Raw genomic sequence first — 18,855 nt, forward strand, 5'->3', positions numbered from 1 at the left:
CAGAGAGCGCCGCGAGAAGACCGCGTCGCGCGTCGCACGTGCCCGGAACGCGTCTTGGACGTTGTCCGCGACCGCGACGACGACGACGACGACGCCGGCGTTGTCTGCGACGCGGCGCACGACGGGGTGGCTTTTCTTTCGTTCTCTCGCTTGATGGCACGCCTTCGTCGTGACACCCAGGACTCCGGAGGCGCGACCACGCAACGGCCTCTCCGCGTCGTCGCGTCGGGCACGCTCTTCGTCACGAACAACCTCGGCCTGCCGACCCACCCGAATGCGAACTCTGTTGTTCGCGCACATACCGTCTCGCGCGACCGCGGCGGATCCGCCAGTACATGCTTGTCTATCGTCGCACAATTCCCGGCCGTGGATGCCGTGTTGATCGCACCTCTCGGGGGCAATGAGGAGGGGCAAAGGATTATTTCAGAGCTCGAGAAGGAGCGGGTGAGTACGCGGTACTGCAAAGTGTGGCCTGAGGCCGGTGTGCCGCAGGCATGGGTGCTGCATGCAGGTATGTTCCAGTGTTCCATCACAGATACTCATAATTGAACAGTGCAGATGATACGGACAGTCGTACCGTGATCAACAACAATCCATTACCTGACATCACCCATGAAGAGTTCATCTCACTCACGGGTCCCCTCATTGTCCCCGAGAACTACGCGTATCTCAACTCGTCTCTGCCTTCGACGCCTCCTGCTGGGATACAGCAAACGCCTGGCGTGAATGCCCCAGGGCAGCCTCGTCCGTCAACGTCCAACCAGGCTGGAACTCCACCAGCACGGACAGTGGCGAACAGTCCAGCGCCGATCGACTGGGTTCATTTCGAGGGTCGCTCAGTGAAGACTACCCTTAGCAATATCATGGGTTTAGATGGGCTTGCGCGGGAGCGCAAATGGCGAAGCCACTGCGTGTTCAGCGTGGACGTTGGGCGAAGAGCCCGCCAGGGTGTGGAAGCAGTAAGACATCTGTCTATACGCACCGACCATCGACCTGACACACTTCTCCGCAGCTTATCCCTCACTCAGACGTCCTGTTCCTGAACAAGCACTACGCCCGCGCGCACTCACCGCAGTACGCTTCCTCTCCCCGCGCGTTCCTCCTCTCCCTCACGAACATCGCACCCCCGCATGCGCTCCTCGTCGCACACTGGGGCAGCGACGGTGCCGCCGTTCTCTCCGTCCCGACCAGGGAGTACTTCCAATCGTCCGGCTGGGTAGAGCCCAACGTCCCGCCCGTCCCATCTCCCGTACCTATGCCTGACCCCACGGCCATGCGGAACGCCAGCCGCATGGACGATGTCGATCTCCAGTCCGTCCGCACAGGAAGCGACTTCTGGGCCGGGGGAGGACACGACACCGAGTCGTCGAGCATGTTCACCGCCGATCTCCTCAACTTCGGCCCCGGCTCAGGTTCAGGCTCCGGCTCGTCCCCCGCACGGCGCCCGCCCGCAGACGAGGAGATCGCGCGTTACCAGCGGAACGGTCCGAACAAGAAGCAAGACCGCTCGAGGCACCGCGGGAAGCGCGCTGCGTTCCGCGACGACGACGACGACGGGTCCTCGTCGGACTCGGACGGGACTCAGATTGCTGGACATGGTGGGGGACTCCGGCCGGTCTTGGACGCGCCGCGGCGCCCGCCGCCGTCCAACGAGATTGTGGACGAAGTCGGGGCGCAAGATGCGTTTGTTGCTGGTATGATGTGGGCGCTGAGCAGGCGGCTGCTTCCTGGAGAGCCGTACACCCCATTCGCAGTTCATAGCGATGGTGCCGTTGCGGGTGCGGAAGGGGATACGCAACGGGGGAAATGGAGGCTCGAAGAATGCCTGAGGTATGTGTCAATCATTCCCGAGACTCTGAGCGTTCACCCGTGATTGACTAACTTGTGGGGCAGATTTGCGACCGAACTTGCTGGGAGGAAGGCGCGACGAAAGGGATGGACAGGCCTCGCGGAGGAGATGGCTGCTGCGGGATGGTTTGAACTCTGATATGTCGGTACCGCTTCTTGTTGCTCTGATCACGACCGTTGGATGTGTTTGCTCACGATATCTGCCACCATAGTGTATACCATGCCATAGTTTCTCGGTTGTTGTAATTGCTAATGTGCTCGCATCTACATCTGTTCCGCTTCATGGTGTACCCCGCCGGCATGAATACGCATACGATGCATGGAGTATGGGATAATGTGAAACTCGATACTTTGACTGCATACTAATACGACTTGTATATAACCAGGAGCATCCTCCGACCAAGTAGTACTCATACAAGCGATCACAGGTCAACAGGTCAAAAAGACATCGTCTCTCGCGCCCTACGTCCCACTCCCTCCCTTCGTTGAGGTGCTGAACTACAGCGGAAACGCACCTTCAACAGAAGTAGAGCAACTTCACGGAGGCCTGGGAGACCCACTCAGCAAGCGGCTTCCCATTCACCCCTGAAGGCAGAGGCGAGAAACCATCTGGCGGAGCTTGTCCTTGCTTTCGTATTCAACGAGTAGCTCGACCACGTGCTCTCCCATCTTCGCAGACTTAAAATCGAATGCCCACCGCACCGGCTCTCCAAGCTTGCTCTCGGGAACCATGCAGATAACAAAGTCGGCCACCTCAAGATGGCATTGATACTGAGCTTGAGGCATGACCATGTCGCGGAGTTGGTCGCGCCACCAAGGTTCGGCCTGGCGGTATCTGACGTATTGCGCTTCTGAGCCTATGCTGCCTCGATTGCACGAAGCCGAGCAATCAAATAAGTCACTGCTCCGAATCTTGCAGCGCGGGTAACCGGAGGGGAGTGAGTGATATACCAGATACACTCACAGATTGGCGACGAGCGGGACTGGGCGATGTTTGATGCAAAGGACACCGTTCTAACCCCGTCATAGCATGTACACCTTGTGTATACCGTACTCGGAGACGTGGTTGGATAGGATGGGGCGGAGGAGTCGTGATCTGCAGAAGGCCAGATGCGCAAACGAGAGCGCATACCTTCTTCCATTCTCTTCGGTCGAGGGCGGCCTCGCGGGTAACATCGGTATGCAGGCAAGGCGATAGGAGCTGGTACTACTGTCGATGCCATAGGGTTTTCAGTGAAGTCGAGAGGGTGCACGACGGGATAGGATAAGTTTGACGCCAGTGTACTTGAAGCAGCTTCTATTTCTCCCCCTACGCGTCACGCGCATGAGGCAACAAACCTAACATCATTCGGCCTGCGTGCGAGAGTACGACAGGACAGAGTTAAGTAGCTGTTCATAACAATGTCAGCCAGCAACAGACCCCTCAACAAAGTGATAACACACCTCTACGACAATAATCACGCAGACAGTTCATCCCTCACTCGTCTTCATATCCCTGCACTGGTCTCCTGGGCCGGTTGGGGACTACAAATTCAACGCGTTAGCTCAGTCACCTCCTGCGCGTATGCCCTATTCCCCTATCTCCTCCTCCACACAGCCGGCAAAGTACTCACCGGGGTACGACGTCGGAATAGGCTCCGGGGTCTTGTAGCCCAGCGATTTGCGGATGGGCGGGACGGTGACGAGCATGGTCGGTCCAATGAGGCCTATGATGACCGAGTAAAAGATAACGGGCTGCTCATGGGCCTGCCGTTGCTGCTCGTGACATTCAGCTTGTCAAGCACGACTCGGAAGGGGCGCCAGGCGACGTACGAGATAGCGGTATGTCTGCCTGAACGCGGTGGCCATGGTGGCGGATGTCGGGGACGAGTTCGGCGTCAACTTCGTGACGGGACATGGGGTGACGTGCGTTATGGTCACGGGCGTCACGCTCGTGGCTGGGCGGCCCGACTGACCCAAGTCGAATCCGCAGAACGTGGTTGGAGTCCCATCGTCCAGACAAACGATAGGCTATCCGACGCACAATTTTCAAATTCTATATTGTGGCCCATCTACGAGTCCGGAAGAAAGGGAGTTTTACGTCTGTCTTGGAGTGCGCTGTTCTATATCAAGATGGACCCATACTGCATGGTGCTAATCCTCACACCTATCCAGTTCCTGTGCCGTTCTCTGACATCGATGAACTCGGCTCATCTGTTTCATTAATCAGGGTCCCCTCGGCCCGACTAGCACCTGGGGCCCCGGAATATCTGCGACAGGAAACTTCTCCATCTCGAGCCCGATGGCTTCAAGTTCAACGTAGCCCTCCTCCAGGCTGGCATTGGCGAGCAATCCCTCTTCGAGTGCTGTATCTTCGACGACTTGCGATTTTGCCGCTGCCTGCTTGCTTAGCTAGTAGTAGTCGCATACCAACCGTCAGCATCAAAGCCATGCATTGAACTCGATACTAACCGCGACGTATATGGCAGACGACAGGATGATGACCGTTCCTAGGATAGACGGCGGCGGCGGCGTGGTGTGGAAGAACACGCGCTCGAAGACGAGCGCGAATATAACTTGCACGTATATCGCCATGGTTCCCCGACCTGCTGTCTCGCGCTGCAGCCCGGTCGTCATAGTCATCTGGTACATTCCCGAGGTACGTTCAGCGGAGAATTGGGAAGACTGAGGATTCGGTAGTGATGTACCTGGGCGGCGAACCCACAGGTGCTGACAGCCAGGATCATGAGAAGACAAGGGAAGTTGTCCGGGACTACGACAGGCGTTCGAGCGACAACCATACTGCGAAAGCTCTGCTCAGTCTCCCTGACCGAAGAGACTCGAGGTCAATACGTACGCAATTGGGGCTGTTAGGATGCAGAAGAACGAGAACGCTCCGAGGTTGTGCATGGGGTGCGCCCGCTTGCCAATAGCTCGTATTGTCGTATCTGAGGTCATAGCTGGTTAACCGAGAGACGAGGTTCCTGTCTATGTTGAGCTCACAGGCACTAGTGAGACCTACTACACCGAGTAGTGCGACCCTGGACGACTCTATGAATGTGCATCAAAACGAAGTGGAACGATGAAAATCACGCACCCAACTGCGCCCAGACGTTGTGAGGCAGTGACCACCACTGCGCGGTCTTCGTTTGCAGGAACATCCAACGCGTCCCTACCAAACAGGAACTCCGGTCGCGCGATAAGCACTACGCCCACGAAGCTGAATACTATTGGCAGTACAGTCAGTCGCACATAATGCAGGCGAGGGGTAACGGTACGCACCACTGGCTAGAACCTGCTTGACAGTGAGGTCCTCCTTCAGTAGGAACGCTCCGGTTACAGCAGTAGCCATTGGCGTTAAGAACGACAATACTGTCGTGTCAGACAGTGACAGATACTGCAAGGCGTAGTATGTCCCGAAGAGCCCCACGAACCTAGGATACAACGTTGACGCGTGAGTCAGTCATGCATGCAATCCCGTGTCACGGGCGTACCCAGCGAGTCCCCTGAATGCGAGCAGGGTGCGGATGCCTTCGGGACCCAGAATCGGATTTGGAACTCCCGTCATTGTCCTACCAAAATCACCTGAGCGTCAATGCAGGGCCTACGGGGGAAAATCCACGTACATGTAGACGACACAAACAATCCAGGTCATGACCATGCGGACCCATATGAGCTGATACAGTCGCGTCAAAACCTCGCGTTCATGCACAGAAACACTGGACTTACCTCTAAAGGATGCACAGGCGGGTCGAGCTCGTGCAGCTTCTTCACGAACACGCCCATCAAGGAGGCGAACCCCTGCGACAGAGATATCAAGAGCAGCCCGGTGTTGTTGTCGAAGACCTCCTTGGAACGACGCGCGAATTTCCTGAATGGCTTGAATCGCGCTCGTTCGGCCACCTTCTCCTGGAACATGGCTTCCGTGGGTTCTTCCTCCCGGCCATCGAGCGTGGCCAGCGGGACATAGTCGGAGTCGTCTTGCCGTCCATTCAGACTAGCCCCGGGCGCATTCGTGAAGACCATGGTTCCTCAGTGAGCGAAGGGCGAGCGTGCGCATATCAGAATAGTTGCGAATCGCGAGAATTAGAGGATGAGAAAGTGCTGCGGCACCGTCCGAGCACTGCGGAGCCTATTGGCCAGCTGGGAAAGCGCGAGGAATATGGTCATGTCGGCCGCCGGGACAGATGTTTCACTTTCTCAGCATTGCGGCCGCCTCTGAGACATGCTATTTTATAACCATCATGAGGAGATCATGTCAAGATGAGCTTGCAACTCGGAGACAGGGTGAAGCCTGTATATTCCACTTCAGCTACGATCAAAGTGCATATCTTAACTGTGGCGCACGTCATTAACGAGCTTTCGTCTTGTCCGGAAAGCAAGGGGGCTGAGTAGTTGGTCGAGAATACGATGAACCTAGAAGCACATGTGGTGGACGTTGGAAGACCGCTGTATGCTGGTGAGAATTTACTGTGCGGCGAGCTACCTTTCGGCGCTTGTGATGTTGTCTCTGCTCCATCACTGGCACCGCGACTCGCTCAGTCGCCGTAACTCACCAGGCAATCTCCGCTGCAGGATAACGGAGAACAGCATGTTCATGCTTCTGCAATGTGTGGAATAGCTTCGCCAGTCTAGCGAGCAATACACCACTCGCACGCAGCCGGATCTCTTCGCGAAGTGCCCATCCCATATGTTCAAGGCGGACATCCGGGATTCGGCCCTACTACTGGCGAAAATTGGCGAAAACCGGATAGCTCAATGAATCCAATGCATGCTCGCTGATATCTCATGGGACATGGTACGCTCTGATTCTTGGACTTTAGACAGAACCGCTGATCATGCAAATTGCAGGCCTGCCAGTGTCTCCTTCGTACTGTACATGCCATCTGAGCGGCAGTCAGTGCCTTTCTAAGTCCATCCTCTGCTCTGTGGTACCTAGCAACGATGCGAACAGATTCTTGGGCGCAAGACGCCACAACGCACAGCACATCGCGTGCCTTCGTTCTATGGGGATACCAGCGAGGAATTGCCCACACTATGTCCGCCTGCTCCCAAAAGAGGTAACGATGTCCAAACGGTAGGGGAATTCCCCATGATTCATCGGAGCCTATTCCTCCGTTCATAGCATCCGGAGGGATCCCCTGCCGCTCCTCAATTATGCGCGCGCGGTTTTGACTCGGCGGCATGTGTCATTATGCTGTCGCCGAGATCTACGGTCTCTCCGATGTATATATACTCCCCATCCCATGCGGGGGACAAGGTGGACGGCACCTAGCGCGACCATGGCTTCCACTCCGCCGACATCGTCTGCTCCTGGACTCCCGGGTGCGTTGCCTCAGATTCCCGTTCTCGACAACACGTTCGGGGCGCTACTCATCGGGACTTTCATCGGTCTCATGTGCGTGAAATAGTCGGTCCATGGCCTCAGCGTTGCTAACACCCTCTTAGGCAGTACGGTTGGACCGCTCATCAGTGCTACAACTACTTTCGCACGTACCAGGGTGATATATGGTTGCTCAAGAGCTTGGTATGTCAACGCCTATACTCTCTATCTCACGTCTCTCAAAGCTACGCCTAGGTGATTGTTGTACTGTACGCCGCGTTCGCATGCCTCGTTCTTGGCGCTCTCTCATAGGACTTGCAGAGTACTCGAGACGTTCCACAGCGTGCTGTGCATGCACTTCTGGTAAGCCCGCAGGCAGCGGGAGCTTCTCGGACAGTCACTGACACTGTGGCGGGTGCGCTACCAGCTACTATTATCTGACGAGCAACTATTTCAAACCGGCAGCGCTGGCTCAAGGAGTATGGTACGTCCAGTACTCGTAATCACCCAGTCTTTTGACACGATCGTCCGTTTTCTCAGGTCAATTAACGTGAGCAAGAAGCCTTGAATCCCACCACATATATAGAAAATCTGACACAACGATCTGCAGCTGCTGGGCGTGTCCACGGTAAGCGGTATCTAGGAGCACACGGCCCCTCGGATGGGCGCTGATACGCCTGGAACGCAACGCAGGGTGCCGTAATTCTGGTCTCTCAGCTGTAAGTACCTCCTCCTTCGTTTCAGCTGGGCTCTGATCAAAGTGGGTCCCAGGTTTTTCCTACGTCGGGTATACTTGAGTGCGTGGCGCAAACGCCTCTATTCGCGTGACTTGACTCTTATTGACCATCCGTAGTCGGACGCAAGTTCCGGCCGCTCGTGGCGTTCTGTGTGAGTTATGTCTCACCTATCATGGGCAGCGGCGCGCTGATCGTGTCAACGACAGGGGGTCCTGCTCTTGACTGAGTTTGGTGAGAGAAAGGCGTAATATGTCCTTCCCGTACCCTCGCAGCTGACAGTTTGCAATGTGCCGGCGTCACGGTTACAGGATTCGCCACTGGTGAGTGCTTCTTGCGCAAGAGTCTTATAACTTGGTACTGACGGCCTTTGGCCTCGAAGCCGTCACCGTCGATACATTCCTACACCCAACATTGCACAACAGCAATCAAGCTGTGAGCGCTTCGTGCACTAAGCCTACGAGCACATCTGGGCATTGACACCTTCTCAGTGGATGAACTCCGCAGGCGTTGGTCTAGCAGCCCTCGCCGACACTCTCCTTACCGCAGCTCTCACATTCTCTTTGCACCAAAGCCGTACCGGCATCAAGAGGACGGATGGCATCATCGACCTCTTAATTCTCTACGCGATCAATACTGGTACGTCTGACTGCTTATAATATACCGGTGTCCTACTCACTAACATGATTGTAGGGCTCGTTACGGGGTATGGAAGCGTTGTACATGTCGTTGATCCCGCTTCGTCCCGCTAATCGCAATGTCTACAGCATCTTCAATATCCTCTCGTTTGTCTTTGTGAGCATTCCCGACATTTCTCTCGCCGAGCATACTCACATGGTCTCCGTAGGCTATCGCGATGCCTAACAACCTCATCTATGCCGGCATCGACATAGTCGCGACAAAGCGTATGTCCACTCTTTTCTCGGCGTTCCGACGCCACTGACAGGTATCCGCGTCCGCAGTGTATGCCAACTCTCTCATGGCAGTGTACGTCCATTCGTGCCCCAAATTTGCGCGTCCCTTATCTGAATGCCCGTGGCCCAGGCTCAACTCGCGCCGCGCTCTCGCAGAGCACACCCAGGGCCTCGTCCACTCGAGCTCTATCGACATGTCTGTTTTACAACGCAGCCGAACAACTACGGGCAGACGGAACAACTCTTTGGTGCGTTTCCGGCATCTCTCCTCTGTCCTAGGGTATGACTGAAGTCTCCTTATGCGCTTGACAGGGAGCCATAGACATCAAGGTGACGCGAGAGACGACGAGCGCGAACGATTCACTCTATGGCGATCAGCGGAAGGAGATCACCGGCGCCGTGTAGATGAGTCTACTCTCCCTCTCTACCCTATACAATGTACTTGAAGTCACTATGTCTACCCCCGGCGTACCTAAGATTGCTTTATCTTCAGTGCCACTCTGGGACCGCAACTCCCGAGATCGCAAACTGCGGTCTGAGAACTTTGTGGCCACGGCGCCGGCGCATCTGCGAGAAGCTACCTCCCATCGTGCGTCCCGGCGGCATGATGATCGGAATTTGTCCCTTGAGTGATGCTGGGACTGCGTTCCTAGGGCGGAGGGACATTACCGTGCTCTCGGACCCCCTAAAAGAAGCTGATCTACTCGGCGACGTGTCAATGCGGACGTTGAGTGTCGGCGTGTCTGCGTGATGGTGGCACTCGAGCGTTCCCATACGCTTAGCTAACCTCTACAGCACCTGGGACGGCCCTGGATGCGGTGTCGGTGAATGCGGGAATACGTAACACCTCGACGTATTCTATCTGTCGATTGATTCTCTTCGTCACCATCGCCGCAAGCTCCACGATTAGCTCTGTCAGCGAGCACAAGATCACAGTGACGACTACCTGGGAATACTACTGGATGCCACTTCTCTGCACTGGCGAGTAGCTGTAAGATCTTCTCTCCGACACGGCCTGACGTTGATCTCTCTCACAGGCGGAGAACTCTCCGGCGTCATGTATATAAACCATCCCCTATGCCCCTCCCGTCGGCAGTCCGGTACTCAGCTCTGTTCACCATCATGATCATTCCTCAGGCTAATGCGACCGCGGCTGGTCCGAGTCCGATCCCCATCAGCCCAATCCCGGGTACACTGTCGCTTCCACCACTTCCTGCGCTCGACAACACGTTCGGCGCGCTGCTCATTGGAACGTTCGTTGGTCTGATGTACGTTTTCTCGACGAGTCCCTTGATATTGCAAGCTTGACTTGGACCTTGTAGGCAATTTGGCTGGACCGCGAATCAATGTTATCGCTACTACCGCACATATCATGAAGACCGGTTGCTGCTCAAGGGTTTGGTACGTCCCCGCAATCATCATGTTTAGCAATGTTCCCTGATGGAGATACGAGTAGGTCACGGCTGTCCTGTGAGCGTCCACCCGCGTGGTTCGATGGTATTTATGGACTCACACTTTTTAGGGTATTGGAGACGTTCCACAGTATCCTTTGCATGCATATCAGGCGAGTTCGGAAGAATCATCGCGCGGGTCCGTCTAATAACTGAAACTGCGACTTCTACAGCTACTACTATCTGGCGACCAACTACTTCAAGCCGGAGGCACTTGCGGTCGGAGTATGGTCGCTCAAGGTGGTCCTTCTTCTGCTCCCCCTTAGTAGCACGTACTGACGCTCAGGTCGGTCGATTGGCAGTTGCTGGGTGTGACTACGGTATGCTTGGAGATTCAATCTCTATCATGAAGATGCTGAGGCGCTGCATCTGTTGACAGGGTCTGGTCATCCTCGTATCTCAGAGGTATGTTCGATCAACAACATTGTTGTGGCGCAACGCGCAACTAATCACCATTGATGCACTACAGCTTCTTCCTGCGTCGGGTCTACCTCAGTGAGTAGTTCAGGTCTGCCAGCGATGTTCATGATATTGATACAAAGCAGTTGGTCGTGGGTTTCGACCCCTCGTGCTGGTCGTGGTATGCAGTTCGGGTCTTTCCGCAACTATGCAGTTGCTAATTTACGCTCCCAGGCTCTCCTCCTCCTCGGGGAATTCGGTTAGTCGTCAGCAGTACCATCTCTTCGCTCTGATGTTGAACGACAGCGGTTGCAAAAAATCAGGATTCGCAACTGGTAAGCCGTACTTCTCAGTGATCAGCAGCGCCGGCTGACATTGCGTCTGATATTCCCAGCTGAGACCGTACAGCTGTAAGAGCTTAACGTACTCTTCGGTTCTGAGACATTTCCTAACGGCTTTGCGTCAGGTTCATTGTACCGGAACTGCACACCCAGAAGGAAGCCGTGAGTGTCTATGCCGCCTGCACCTGATCGCACCGAGACTGATACACGGATGATGTCCAGTGGATGAACTCGGCGGGCGTCGGCCTTGCCGCATTGGCAGATACGATCATCACCGCGGCACTCACGTACTCTCTCCATAAGAGTCGTACTGGGTTCGAGAGGTATGCCCTCTAGCTGCTCATGCTCCTGCATTGCCGCTCAACGTAGCTGTCAGTACCGACAACCTCATCGACACGCTCATCGTGTACACCATCAACACGGGTAAGCGTGGCTGTGAACATGAATCAGTCTCATACTAAGATACCATCTTTGAATGTTCGTAGGGCTCTTGACCGAGTACGTCCCCCGAGCAGCCTCAGAGTTCGCGTTGCAACTAACCCCGCCGTCAGCGTGTTCAACATCGCATGCTTCATCTTCGTGAGCCTTCTTTCAAGGTTGTACCGATAGTTGCTCACGGGCTGAAACGACATCAGGCCATCGTCATGCCAGACAACCTCATCTACGCCGGCATCGTCATCGTTGCCTCCAAACGTGCGTCGTTGTCTTCCCTAGTAATCCTGTGAGATTCTCCATGTTAATAATGTCCGCGACAGTGTATGCGAACACTCTGATGGCCGTGTACGTATCAACTCTTTGTATCCATGCCTCCACGTCCACTGACACCGCAGATGCAGTCTCAACTCGCGTAACTCCTTGGCTGCAAATAAGAGCGCTCCACTGAGCTCATACTCCGCGAGTGCGCCGATGTTCCAGTCGGCGTACAGGGAGAAGGCCGAAAAGACTTCGTATCTCACCCCGAACGTGAGCTGTTGTGCTGCAAATAGCCTTGTGCCTGCTATTCTGACGGAACGCCTAGACCACGATGCCTATCCAAGTCTCTACCATGAGGACATCGGTGGCGGACTACGCACTTGACGGGTCCGAAGATGGACGGGCACATGCGAACCATTCTTTCTAGGATGGTGTCAGGGAACGGCGTACTTGTGTGGGTACTGGCCATCGCATCTGCGATCATCACGGCGCCGGGGGCACCACATGGGCCAGGAAGTTCCTTGAACTTGAGCGGCCGTTAGTGAATATCCAACTCAGTCGCAATAGAAACCGACGTAACTTATTGAATATGTACAGTAGCGAGTGTAGGTATTCCAAGCCCTGCATATCATGTATTGCCCATGATAGTCTGGTGTGAAAGCATTAACGTGCTCGGCGAGCGCGCTTGGCTTACAATAAGTGGCGCTCGGCGCTCTTCGCCCGGTAATCTTTCTTTCAGACCATCATGTCAACTTGTCATTCATACGCTAATACGCCACGCGTGTTGCTTGACCTCATCTCTAGACTTCTTAAGTCGCCGACAACACCTGAATATCTCGACTCCAGCGCCGCGACAGCGGCCTTAAGTCAGTGTGGTCCGTGAACCGCACTGCACGCAGTAACTGCGGTCTTGTCGCACATGCGGGAGATGCCATGGCCTCTCGCCACGCGTCCCGGCAAGATTATCATCAACTTCTTCCTTGTCCCTCGAGGGATTCTGTAACCTAGTTTCTACCGGAAGGTGTGCGTGACAGCCATTAAGGGTCTCGGACCAGCATACTCCAGTATCGGCGGATTTGGAAACAAGGGAATGAGTAGATCAGTAGACCGAACAGGGATTCCACAAGGTAGTTCAAGACATCGCACCACAGATGCACTGGCACGTAGTTATGGTCTCATCTTCTCCTTGATATGCCCTGACCGTACTGTTTGTTCCTCTCGCAGACGACTGACTCTTATAAGCACTACAGCATGGCGGGACAGCCTGGTATCCCTCCAGTACTGCGAATCCTTGTCAAACAACTAACATGATCTTTCCTCAGCTGGCAAACTCGACGACAGCGGGGCCAAGTCCGGTGCCCATGTACTTGGTTTCGGATCTACCGTTGCTCCCAGAACTTTCGCCGCTCGATACCACACTCGGTGCACTGCTTGTTGGGACTTTCGTTGGTTTGATGTATGTGCCGTAGCTCGAGGCCACCTGGATCGCACCTCTCCGCTCACCCTTACTTCCGTACTAGGCAATACGGCTGGACTGCAAACCAGTGCTATCGCTACTATCGCACATACCATGATGACCGATGGCTGCTCAAGAGTTTGGTATGTCCCCACGAATATCATGCGTATTGCTTTCCACTGATTCAGACATGGATAGGTCGCAATCGTCTTGTGAGCGCGGCTCACTTCTTGTTCCATGATCTCCACCGGCTTACACTATTCAGGCTATTGGAGACTTTCCATAGCATCTTGTGCATGCACATCTGGTAAGCACCCGGAGCAAGTCACGATGGTTATATAGCACTCATGCGGCTATATCCCATAGCTACAGTTATCTGGTGATCGACTATTTGAAGCCGCAGGCACTCCTTACGGCCGTATGGTCTCTCCAGGTTAGTCCTTAGTATACATCTGCCGAAGTTGTATCTGCTGAGCCAAGTTAAATTGACAGTTGTTGGGAGCGACTTCGGTAGGCCTATAGTTAATTGTGTATATCATTGATTGCCATACTAATGACTATGAACTGCATCTGTATGGCAGGGTCTGGTCGTAGCCATCTCTCAGAGGCATGCTTCAGGGGTGTTATCGCTGCTGTGCAACGCTAACTGATGGTTATCATTGTAGCTTCTTCCTGCTCCGAGTCTATTTCAGTACGTTGATACCCATTCTCAGAGTCAGATGTGTGTGATACTGATATAAATTTTCTAGTTGGTCGAGGCTTTCGACCGCTCGTATTTTTCGTGGTAGGTGGCGTCAGTCTCTCGTATTGACTCATGTCACTTATCCAACTAATTACAGGCACTCCTCTTACTTGGAGAATGCGGTAGGTCATCCCCGCTCATCAGACAACTCAATAACGAAGGGCATCGCTGCCATACCAGGAATCTCATCTGGTGAGCATCATTCTTCTATTTGAAGAGCTCCATTGGCTCATCAGTCTTTCCTTATTGTTCAAGCCGACACCATCCGACTGTGAGAAGTCATTCTCCGGATGGTGCATGCCCTGACATATTGTACATCAGATTTCTCTCGCCCGACAACCGGACCGCAGCTGTGAATAATTTGCACCTCTTGTCATGCATACAACTGGCTGATGATACTGTTCAGTGGATGGATTCAGTAGGGGTCGGTCTCGCGGAACTAGCAGACACGATTATCACCGCTGCGCTCATTTATTCCCTCCATCGCAGTCGAACAGGGTTTGAGAGGTATGTCTTCAGCTCCATACCAGCGCATCTTGGACTCTTCCCCGCTCAACATGGCTGCCAGTACGGATACTCTCATCGATACCCTCATCATGTACACGATCAACACGGGTGAGCTTGAAAACGATGACAGTTTTTTTCGTGCTCAATTACTCCCCTCCGTTGACGTCTTCAGGACTTCTGACCGAGTACGTCTCTCAACTCTGTATCTCGTATCCTGCGACAAGTAACACGCCTTCAGTGTGTTCAACATGGCTTCTTTCATTTGCGTAAGTCATTTATTACGACTCTAGATCGATTGCTTACTAAGTGAAGTATCAATTCAGGCCATTGTGATGCCAGATAATCTCATCTATGCCGGCATCGTGATTGTATCGTCCAAGCGTATGTCGCTTCTCGGCCAGTTTCCGCATATAACTGATCCATCAATACTCGACAGTTTATGCGAATACTGTTATGACCGTGTGCGTACCAATACTGTCACTCTGACCGACTTTCTGCTGACTCTGCGCAGTCTCAACTCCCGCAAATCCTTGGCTTCAAAGAGGAATGTGGCAATCAACTCCTACTCCGTCAGCGCTTTAACTCAGGCGTCCTCGGATACTACATTGGATGTAAGTCGCATCTGTAAATAGCCGTTGCGCGTCCGCCATGTCTAACAAGACACTCAGAACTCGATACCTGTTCGAGTTTCTACAGTAGCGACGTCTGAACCAGCGGCAGAGTACGGGATTAGCGGCTCCGGAACGGGGATAGATGATGTAAAGAGTGCTGTATAGGAGAGTTTAGGTCTACTATACGTTGAAGGGCTCGGAGTCGAACGTCCCAACGTGTACGCTACAGGGTACTCATCTCGTCCGGGACACAACAACGACCACTAGGCTCGTCCCCAGGCCCAGCACTACAAAGGTCGACCGTCGGCGTTGAGTATAATGTGACTGTGACGGCAGTAAGGTCACGAAGTGACTTGCGCGCCGACGCGCGACGCGACTTCGCGTGCCGGTAATCCCGACCCGTCTTCCTCACCGCCATGTCGGCTTTCCGCCTCACGCGCGGTGCGCGTATTTCTCTTTCGCTGACTAGACTCCCAAAACCAACGCCACGGCCCATCCGCGTTCCAAAGCGACCCCTCAGCGGCTTTCCGGGCGGTGGACCGCGCTATGTACGATTCGGCTCGGAAGGTTCTGGAGGCGGAGGACCTGGGAAGGGCCATCCGTGGGACATACGACGTTGGGACACGGCGACCAAGGTGTCGGCGGGAGTGGGCGCATTTGTGGTTGGGTACTATGTCTCCCAGTACGTATGTGCATGTGCTATTCTTCCCACTCGCGCACGAACCGAGCTTGGTACGAAGTCTCGAACAGGTGCCTGAGACAGGACGATGGAGATTCATGGACATCAGTCCTAAGTATGAGACGATGGTGAGTGACAGTGTATATTGATGCGTTCGCATGACGGAGGGCCATTAGCTCGGGGAAGCGGCACACCAACAACTGCTGCAAGAGTTCAAGGGCAAAATCCTCCCTCCGGACCATCCCCTCACTCGCCATATACGCCGCGTCACCACGCGCCTCCTGGAGGCGTCCAACCTCGGGACGCTTGACGCACCTGATGTGCGCCGTCCGAAAGGCACGGACGAGCTTTGGTCCTTCAATGGAAATCCGGACGAAATCCCACCAGAGGTCGGCGGGAGTGCAAAGAAGTGGCATTTGTTCGTGGTCAACGATGACCGTGTCGTGAACGCCATGGCTACGTTCGGTGAGTGGCCTGTGACATGAAGAGTAGGACTACGGAATACCGAGACAACGTCCCGCAGGTGATATCGTAGTCTTTACGGGCATCTTGCCTGTCGCGAAAGACGAGAACGGTCTTGCGGCCATTCTGGGCCACGGTGAGGTCTATTTCTCTATTCGAGTGGATCCGTACTCACCTGGTCGCAGAAATTGGACATTCCGGTGAGCTTTTGACAGGCTGCTGGGCTGCCACATATGAGTCGCGAGTAGGGAATTCACATAATACTCGCAGTGGCTCGGCACCACTCGGAGCGATATTCCTCGCTGAAGGTCGTCCTGGCACTCGCGACGCTCCTTGAACTCGTCGGGATACCGTTTTCTGGCTGGTTGACCTCGCTCTTGTACGACCTGCCCAACTCCCGTACGCAGGAGTTTGAAGGTATGTGGAACCCCGATTGGCCACGTACGCCCCCAAGACTGACGTTCTCGGTTTAGCGGACAAGATTGGCATGCGTCTGTCCGCCAGAGCTTGCTTCGACCCTGAAGCAGTCCCGGAGTGCGTTGCACATTCTTGCGCTGTGTTGCACTCATTTGACAGCGTCCTCGCTCTTTCCTAGGATGTTTGTTCGCCTCGGCAAGCTGGAGCAGTCCATGGGGGGACGGCATATCGACTTCTTGACCACTCATCCTGCGTCCGAGAAGCGCTCTAAAGTGAGTACTATTGTTGGGTTACTTCTGCAGATTCATGAAGCGCTTTTACGCAGGCCTTGCGAGAGATGTTGCCGGAAGCGTATGCGATACAGGCTGCTAGCCAGGCATGTGGATCGACGACGGACCACATGGCGGCATTCAAAGATATGTGGTTAGGTGGTTTGGATCCTGACAAGATGTCGGAGGTGCAATGGGGAAGCTGAGAAGGGTCTCATACCATAATTGCGTGTTGTCGTACCTGTGGCGTTACAGCACCACATGTATGTTGATTCCACTTACTTATCCCACGTGGAGAGGCTGAGTTATCGTTGCAATCGAGCGGCAAGAACGGATGGGGACGAGACTAGTGCCGCCGAAGACACCAAGGGCCTCCGCACAGACGCCAGTACAGTAACACAGTACAGGGGTTATTCGGCTCTTCTGTAACCAGTCTGTAACCTATATCATAGCGATCCGCCACCCCGCGCTGTACGTAGCATGTCGAATCTTCCTCTCTCGACTCCCTCTCGGGGCAGCGGTACCGACCCCTACATATACATGTTGCCGAGCTTACTCGGCGAAGTCCAAAAGCTCATGCGTGTCAACGCCGGTAAGGATATCCAACCACATGCTCTCTACCAGGTAGATGATGTATCCCAATTATCGAAAAGACGAGACGAACTGGACTTGGTCTCCAGGAGACTGCAAACACTGGGACCTCGCTGGGCAGGAGTGGCAGGCGTTCGCCAGCAAATGGCAGGACGCCACAGACATCGGTTTTCTTGATGAACACAACTCTCCCGTCCTCAACATTTCAACTCTCACTCCCCTGTTCATGACCGCTCAACCACGCATTCTCATCCGGGAATGCTACCAAGAGACATAGTACGCAATTGTTTGTCACCAAGCTTCGGTCTTCCGTAACACAGGGGTCATATGTACCGGCCAGCCAGGCACAGGTACGCACCTCTTGCCATCCCTGTCGTATGTGGTCGAAATTCACTGAGGTGTCGGTCTTCAGGAAAGTCGTTGTTCCTCTGGTACCTCCTCGTTTGCCTCCTTCAGAAAAAGCAGGTTATTATGGTGACTATGGAAGATAAGTACCCTATTCTCTTCTACCACGGTCGTGTCTACACGGCGAAGTCCTACCACCCAAAACTTCTTGTGGATACATATGGTCTCTCTTAGACCTACTTGATGACCGTGAAAGCCCTCCCCCCGGACGACCCATGGCCCAGTATTCCCGGTCCAGGGGGCATTACCCAACGAGGAGCAGTTCAAGGAGTGGCGCATGAGGCGTGGGCCTCTTCTCACTACTTTCCCGATGTGGAGTTACGAGGAGCTCGTCCAAGGGTGCGCTCGTATTCAAATCAAATGCCTTGCACTGAATGATTGTCTTCGCTCCGTAGACTATGGGTTCAAGAGGAATTTCTCGAGTTCATGGAGCGCCTGCGTTGGGTTGTCGAATTCTACTGGCCGGCAGAGAATCCCGATCCCGACGTACTGTGGTGGCACTTCCCGTACGACGGTGTCCGCGAACTCCTGGAAAAGTGCTGCAAAGACCAGGGCATGACGAGTCGACCATCAGCCGAGGACGCACTCCGCATTCTTCTGGATGTGGTTATTCAACGTCTCGGATACGCCCCCAAAGATGTCATCGACGGTCTCACCAACTTTGGCGATCTCGATCGCAGATACGGCCAGGCCGCACCTCTGAGGTGCGACCAACTCCGCGACATCGTCATGGCTCGAGCTCAGTATCAATGCCATCTCGAGGCCGCCGACTTCGTTATCTACATGGTTCCCGAGAGCAAGCTTGGAGAGCCGGTGCGGTAGGCATTCGATTTCAAGTCTGCGGAGATGGGAAAGCGCGTGGTCGAGCTACTCGTCGGACACGAAAGCGAGGACAAGATCCGTGAGATGGTTTCCTCATTCTCGTCTCTGCCATCAGGGGTGAATGGGAAGCCGTTTGCCGAGTGGTTCTCCGAGGCCCTCGTTCAGTAAAGTTGCTCTACTTCCATCCGAGGTACCTCTCTGCCGTAGTTCTG

General features: G+C 54.4%; 7 protein-coding genes across 7 annotated transcripts; 4 read left to right on the forward strand and 3 right to left on the reverse strand.

Moving 5' to 3' along the window:
* The first annotated feature begins 59 nt into the window (after positions 1 to 59).
* L226DRAFT_554580 (uncharacterized protein) lies at positions 60 to 2,179 on the forward strand. Its single transcript, XM_067683011.1, has 4 exons — positions 60 to 511; positions 559 to 959; positions 1,013 to 1,830; positions 1,894 to 2,179. The coding sequence occupies exons 1-4, from the start codon at positions 154 to 156 to the stop codon at positions 1,985 to 1,987; spliced, it is 1,671 nt and encodes a 556-aa protein (XP_067531780.1). The 5' UTR covers positions 60 to 153; the 3' UTR covers positions 1,988 to 2,179.
* Positions 2,180 to 2,242: 63 nt separating this feature from the next.
* On the reverse strand, positions 2,243 to 3,339 carry L226DRAFT_211236 (uncharacterized protein). The gene is made up of 3 exons (XM_067672918.1): positions 3,292 to 3,339; positions 2,813 to 3,237; positions 2,243 to 2,714 (listed from the first exon to the last, which is right to left on the reverse strand). Exons 2-3 carry the CDS (start codon positions 3,069 to 3,071, stop codon positions 2,428 to 2,430), a joined length of 546 nt encoding a protein of 181 aa, XP_067531781.1. The 5' UTR covers positions 3,072 to 3,237; positions 3,292 to 3,339; the 3' UTR covers positions 2,243 to 2,427.
* On the reverse strand, positions 3,326 to 3,696 carry L226DRAFT_574204 (uncharacterized protein; the record flags this gene model as incomplete). The annotated part of the gene is made up of 3 exons (XM_067684997.1): positions 3,326 to 3,372; positions 3,462 to 3,603; positions 3,661 to 3,696. 3 exons carry the CDS (start codon positions 3,694 to 3,696, stop codon positions 3,326 to 3,328), a joined length of 225 nt encoding a protein of 74 aa, XP_067531782.1.
* A 573-nt stretch (positions 3,697 to 4,269) lies between these two features.
* Positions 4,270 to 5,613, reverse strand: L226DRAFT_469079 (drug/metabolite transporter; the record flags this gene model as incomplete). Its single annotated transcript, XM_067676186.1, has 9 exons — positions 4,270 to 4,470; positions 4,536 to 4,629; positions 4,685 to 4,775; positions 4,831 to 4,868; positions 4,925 to 5,054; positions 5,110 to 5,261; positions 5,322 to 5,399; positions 5,454 to 5,503; positions 5,557 to 5,613. The coding sequence occupies 9 exons, from the start codon at positions 5,611 to 5,613 to the stop codon at positions 4,270 to 4,272; spliced, it is 891 nt and encodes a 296-aa protein (XP_067531783.1).
* A 1,496-nt stretch (positions 5,614 to 7,109) lies between these two features.
* Positions 7,110 to 9,203, forward strand: L226DRAFT_574206 (uncharacterized protein; the record flags this gene model as incomplete). The annotated part of the gene is made up of 19 exons (XM_067684998.1): positions 7,110 to 7,225; positions 7,276 to 7,354; positions 7,406 to 7,419; positions 7,472 to 7,513; positions 7,578 to 7,634; positions 7,691 to 7,700; positions 7,761 to 7,778; positions 7,844 to 7,869; positions 7,922 to 7,947; positions 8,004 to 8,038; positions 8,094 to 8,118; positions 8,196 to 8,207; positions 8,267 to 8,319; positions 8,376 to 8,523; positions 8,578 to 8,590; positions 8,652 to 8,679; positions 8,732 to 8,789; positions 8,847 to 9,046; positions 9,111 to 9,203. The coding sequence occupies 19 exons, from the start codon at positions 7,110 to 7,112 to the stop codon at positions 9,201 to 9,203; spliced, it is 1,053 nt and encodes a 350-aa protein (XP_067531784.1).
* A 336-nt stretch (positions 9,204 to 9,539) lies between these two features.
* L226DRAFT_211362 (uncharacterized protein) lies at positions 9,540 to 11,929 on the forward strand. The gene is made up of 20 exons (XM_067672919.1): positions 9,540 to 9,779; positions 9,836 to 10,066; positions 10,121 to 10,199; positions 10,255 to 10,268; positions 10,321 to 10,362; positions 10,423 to 10,489; positions 10,552 to 10,569; positions 10,629 to 10,654; positions 10,719 to 10,744; positions 10,795 to 10,829; positions 10,883 to 10,907; positions 10,972 to 10,983; positions 11,043 to 11,058; positions 11,115 to 11,151; positions 11,212 to 11,312; positions 11,366 to 11,412; positions 11,475 to 11,487; positions 11,541 to 11,568; positions 11,625 to 11,682; positions 11,745 to 11,929. Exons 2-20 carry the CDS (start codon positions 9,876 to 9,878, stop codon positions 11,870 to 11,872), a joined length of 963 nt encoding a protein of 320 aa, XP_067531785.1. The 5' UTR covers positions 9,540 to 9,779; positions 9,836 to 9,875; the 3' UTR covers positions 11,873 to 11,929.
* A 3,465-nt stretch (positions 11,930 to 15,394) lies between these two features.
* On the forward strand, positions 15,395 to 17,354 carry L226DRAFT_513627 (uncharacterized protein). Its single transcript, XM_067678376.1, has 9 exons — positions 15,395 to 15,680; positions 15,739 to 15,805; positions 15,854 to 16,142; positions 16,201 to 16,275; positions 16,325 to 16,339; positions 16,410 to 16,556; positions 16,613 to 16,673; positions 16,735 to 16,828; positions 16,882 to 17,354. Exons 1-9 carry the CDS (start codon positions 15,415 to 15,417, stop codon positions 17,029 to 17,031), a joined length of 1,164 nt encoding a protein of 387 aa, XP_067531786.1. The 5' UTR covers positions 15,395 to 15,414; the 3' UTR covers positions 17,032 to 17,354.
* The last annotated feature ends 1,501 nt before the right edge of the window (positions 17,355 to 18,855 follow it).

Source organism: Lentinus tigrinus, assembly GCF_003813185.1.
Source record: "Lentinus tigrinus ALCF2SS1-7 unplaced genomic scaffold L226scaffold_31, whole genome shotgun sequence".
In the NCBI taxonomy this organism is placed as follows: domain Eukaryota; kingdom Fungi; phylum Basidiomycota; class Agaricomycetes; order Polyporales; family Polyporaceae; genus Lentinus; species Lentinus tigrinus.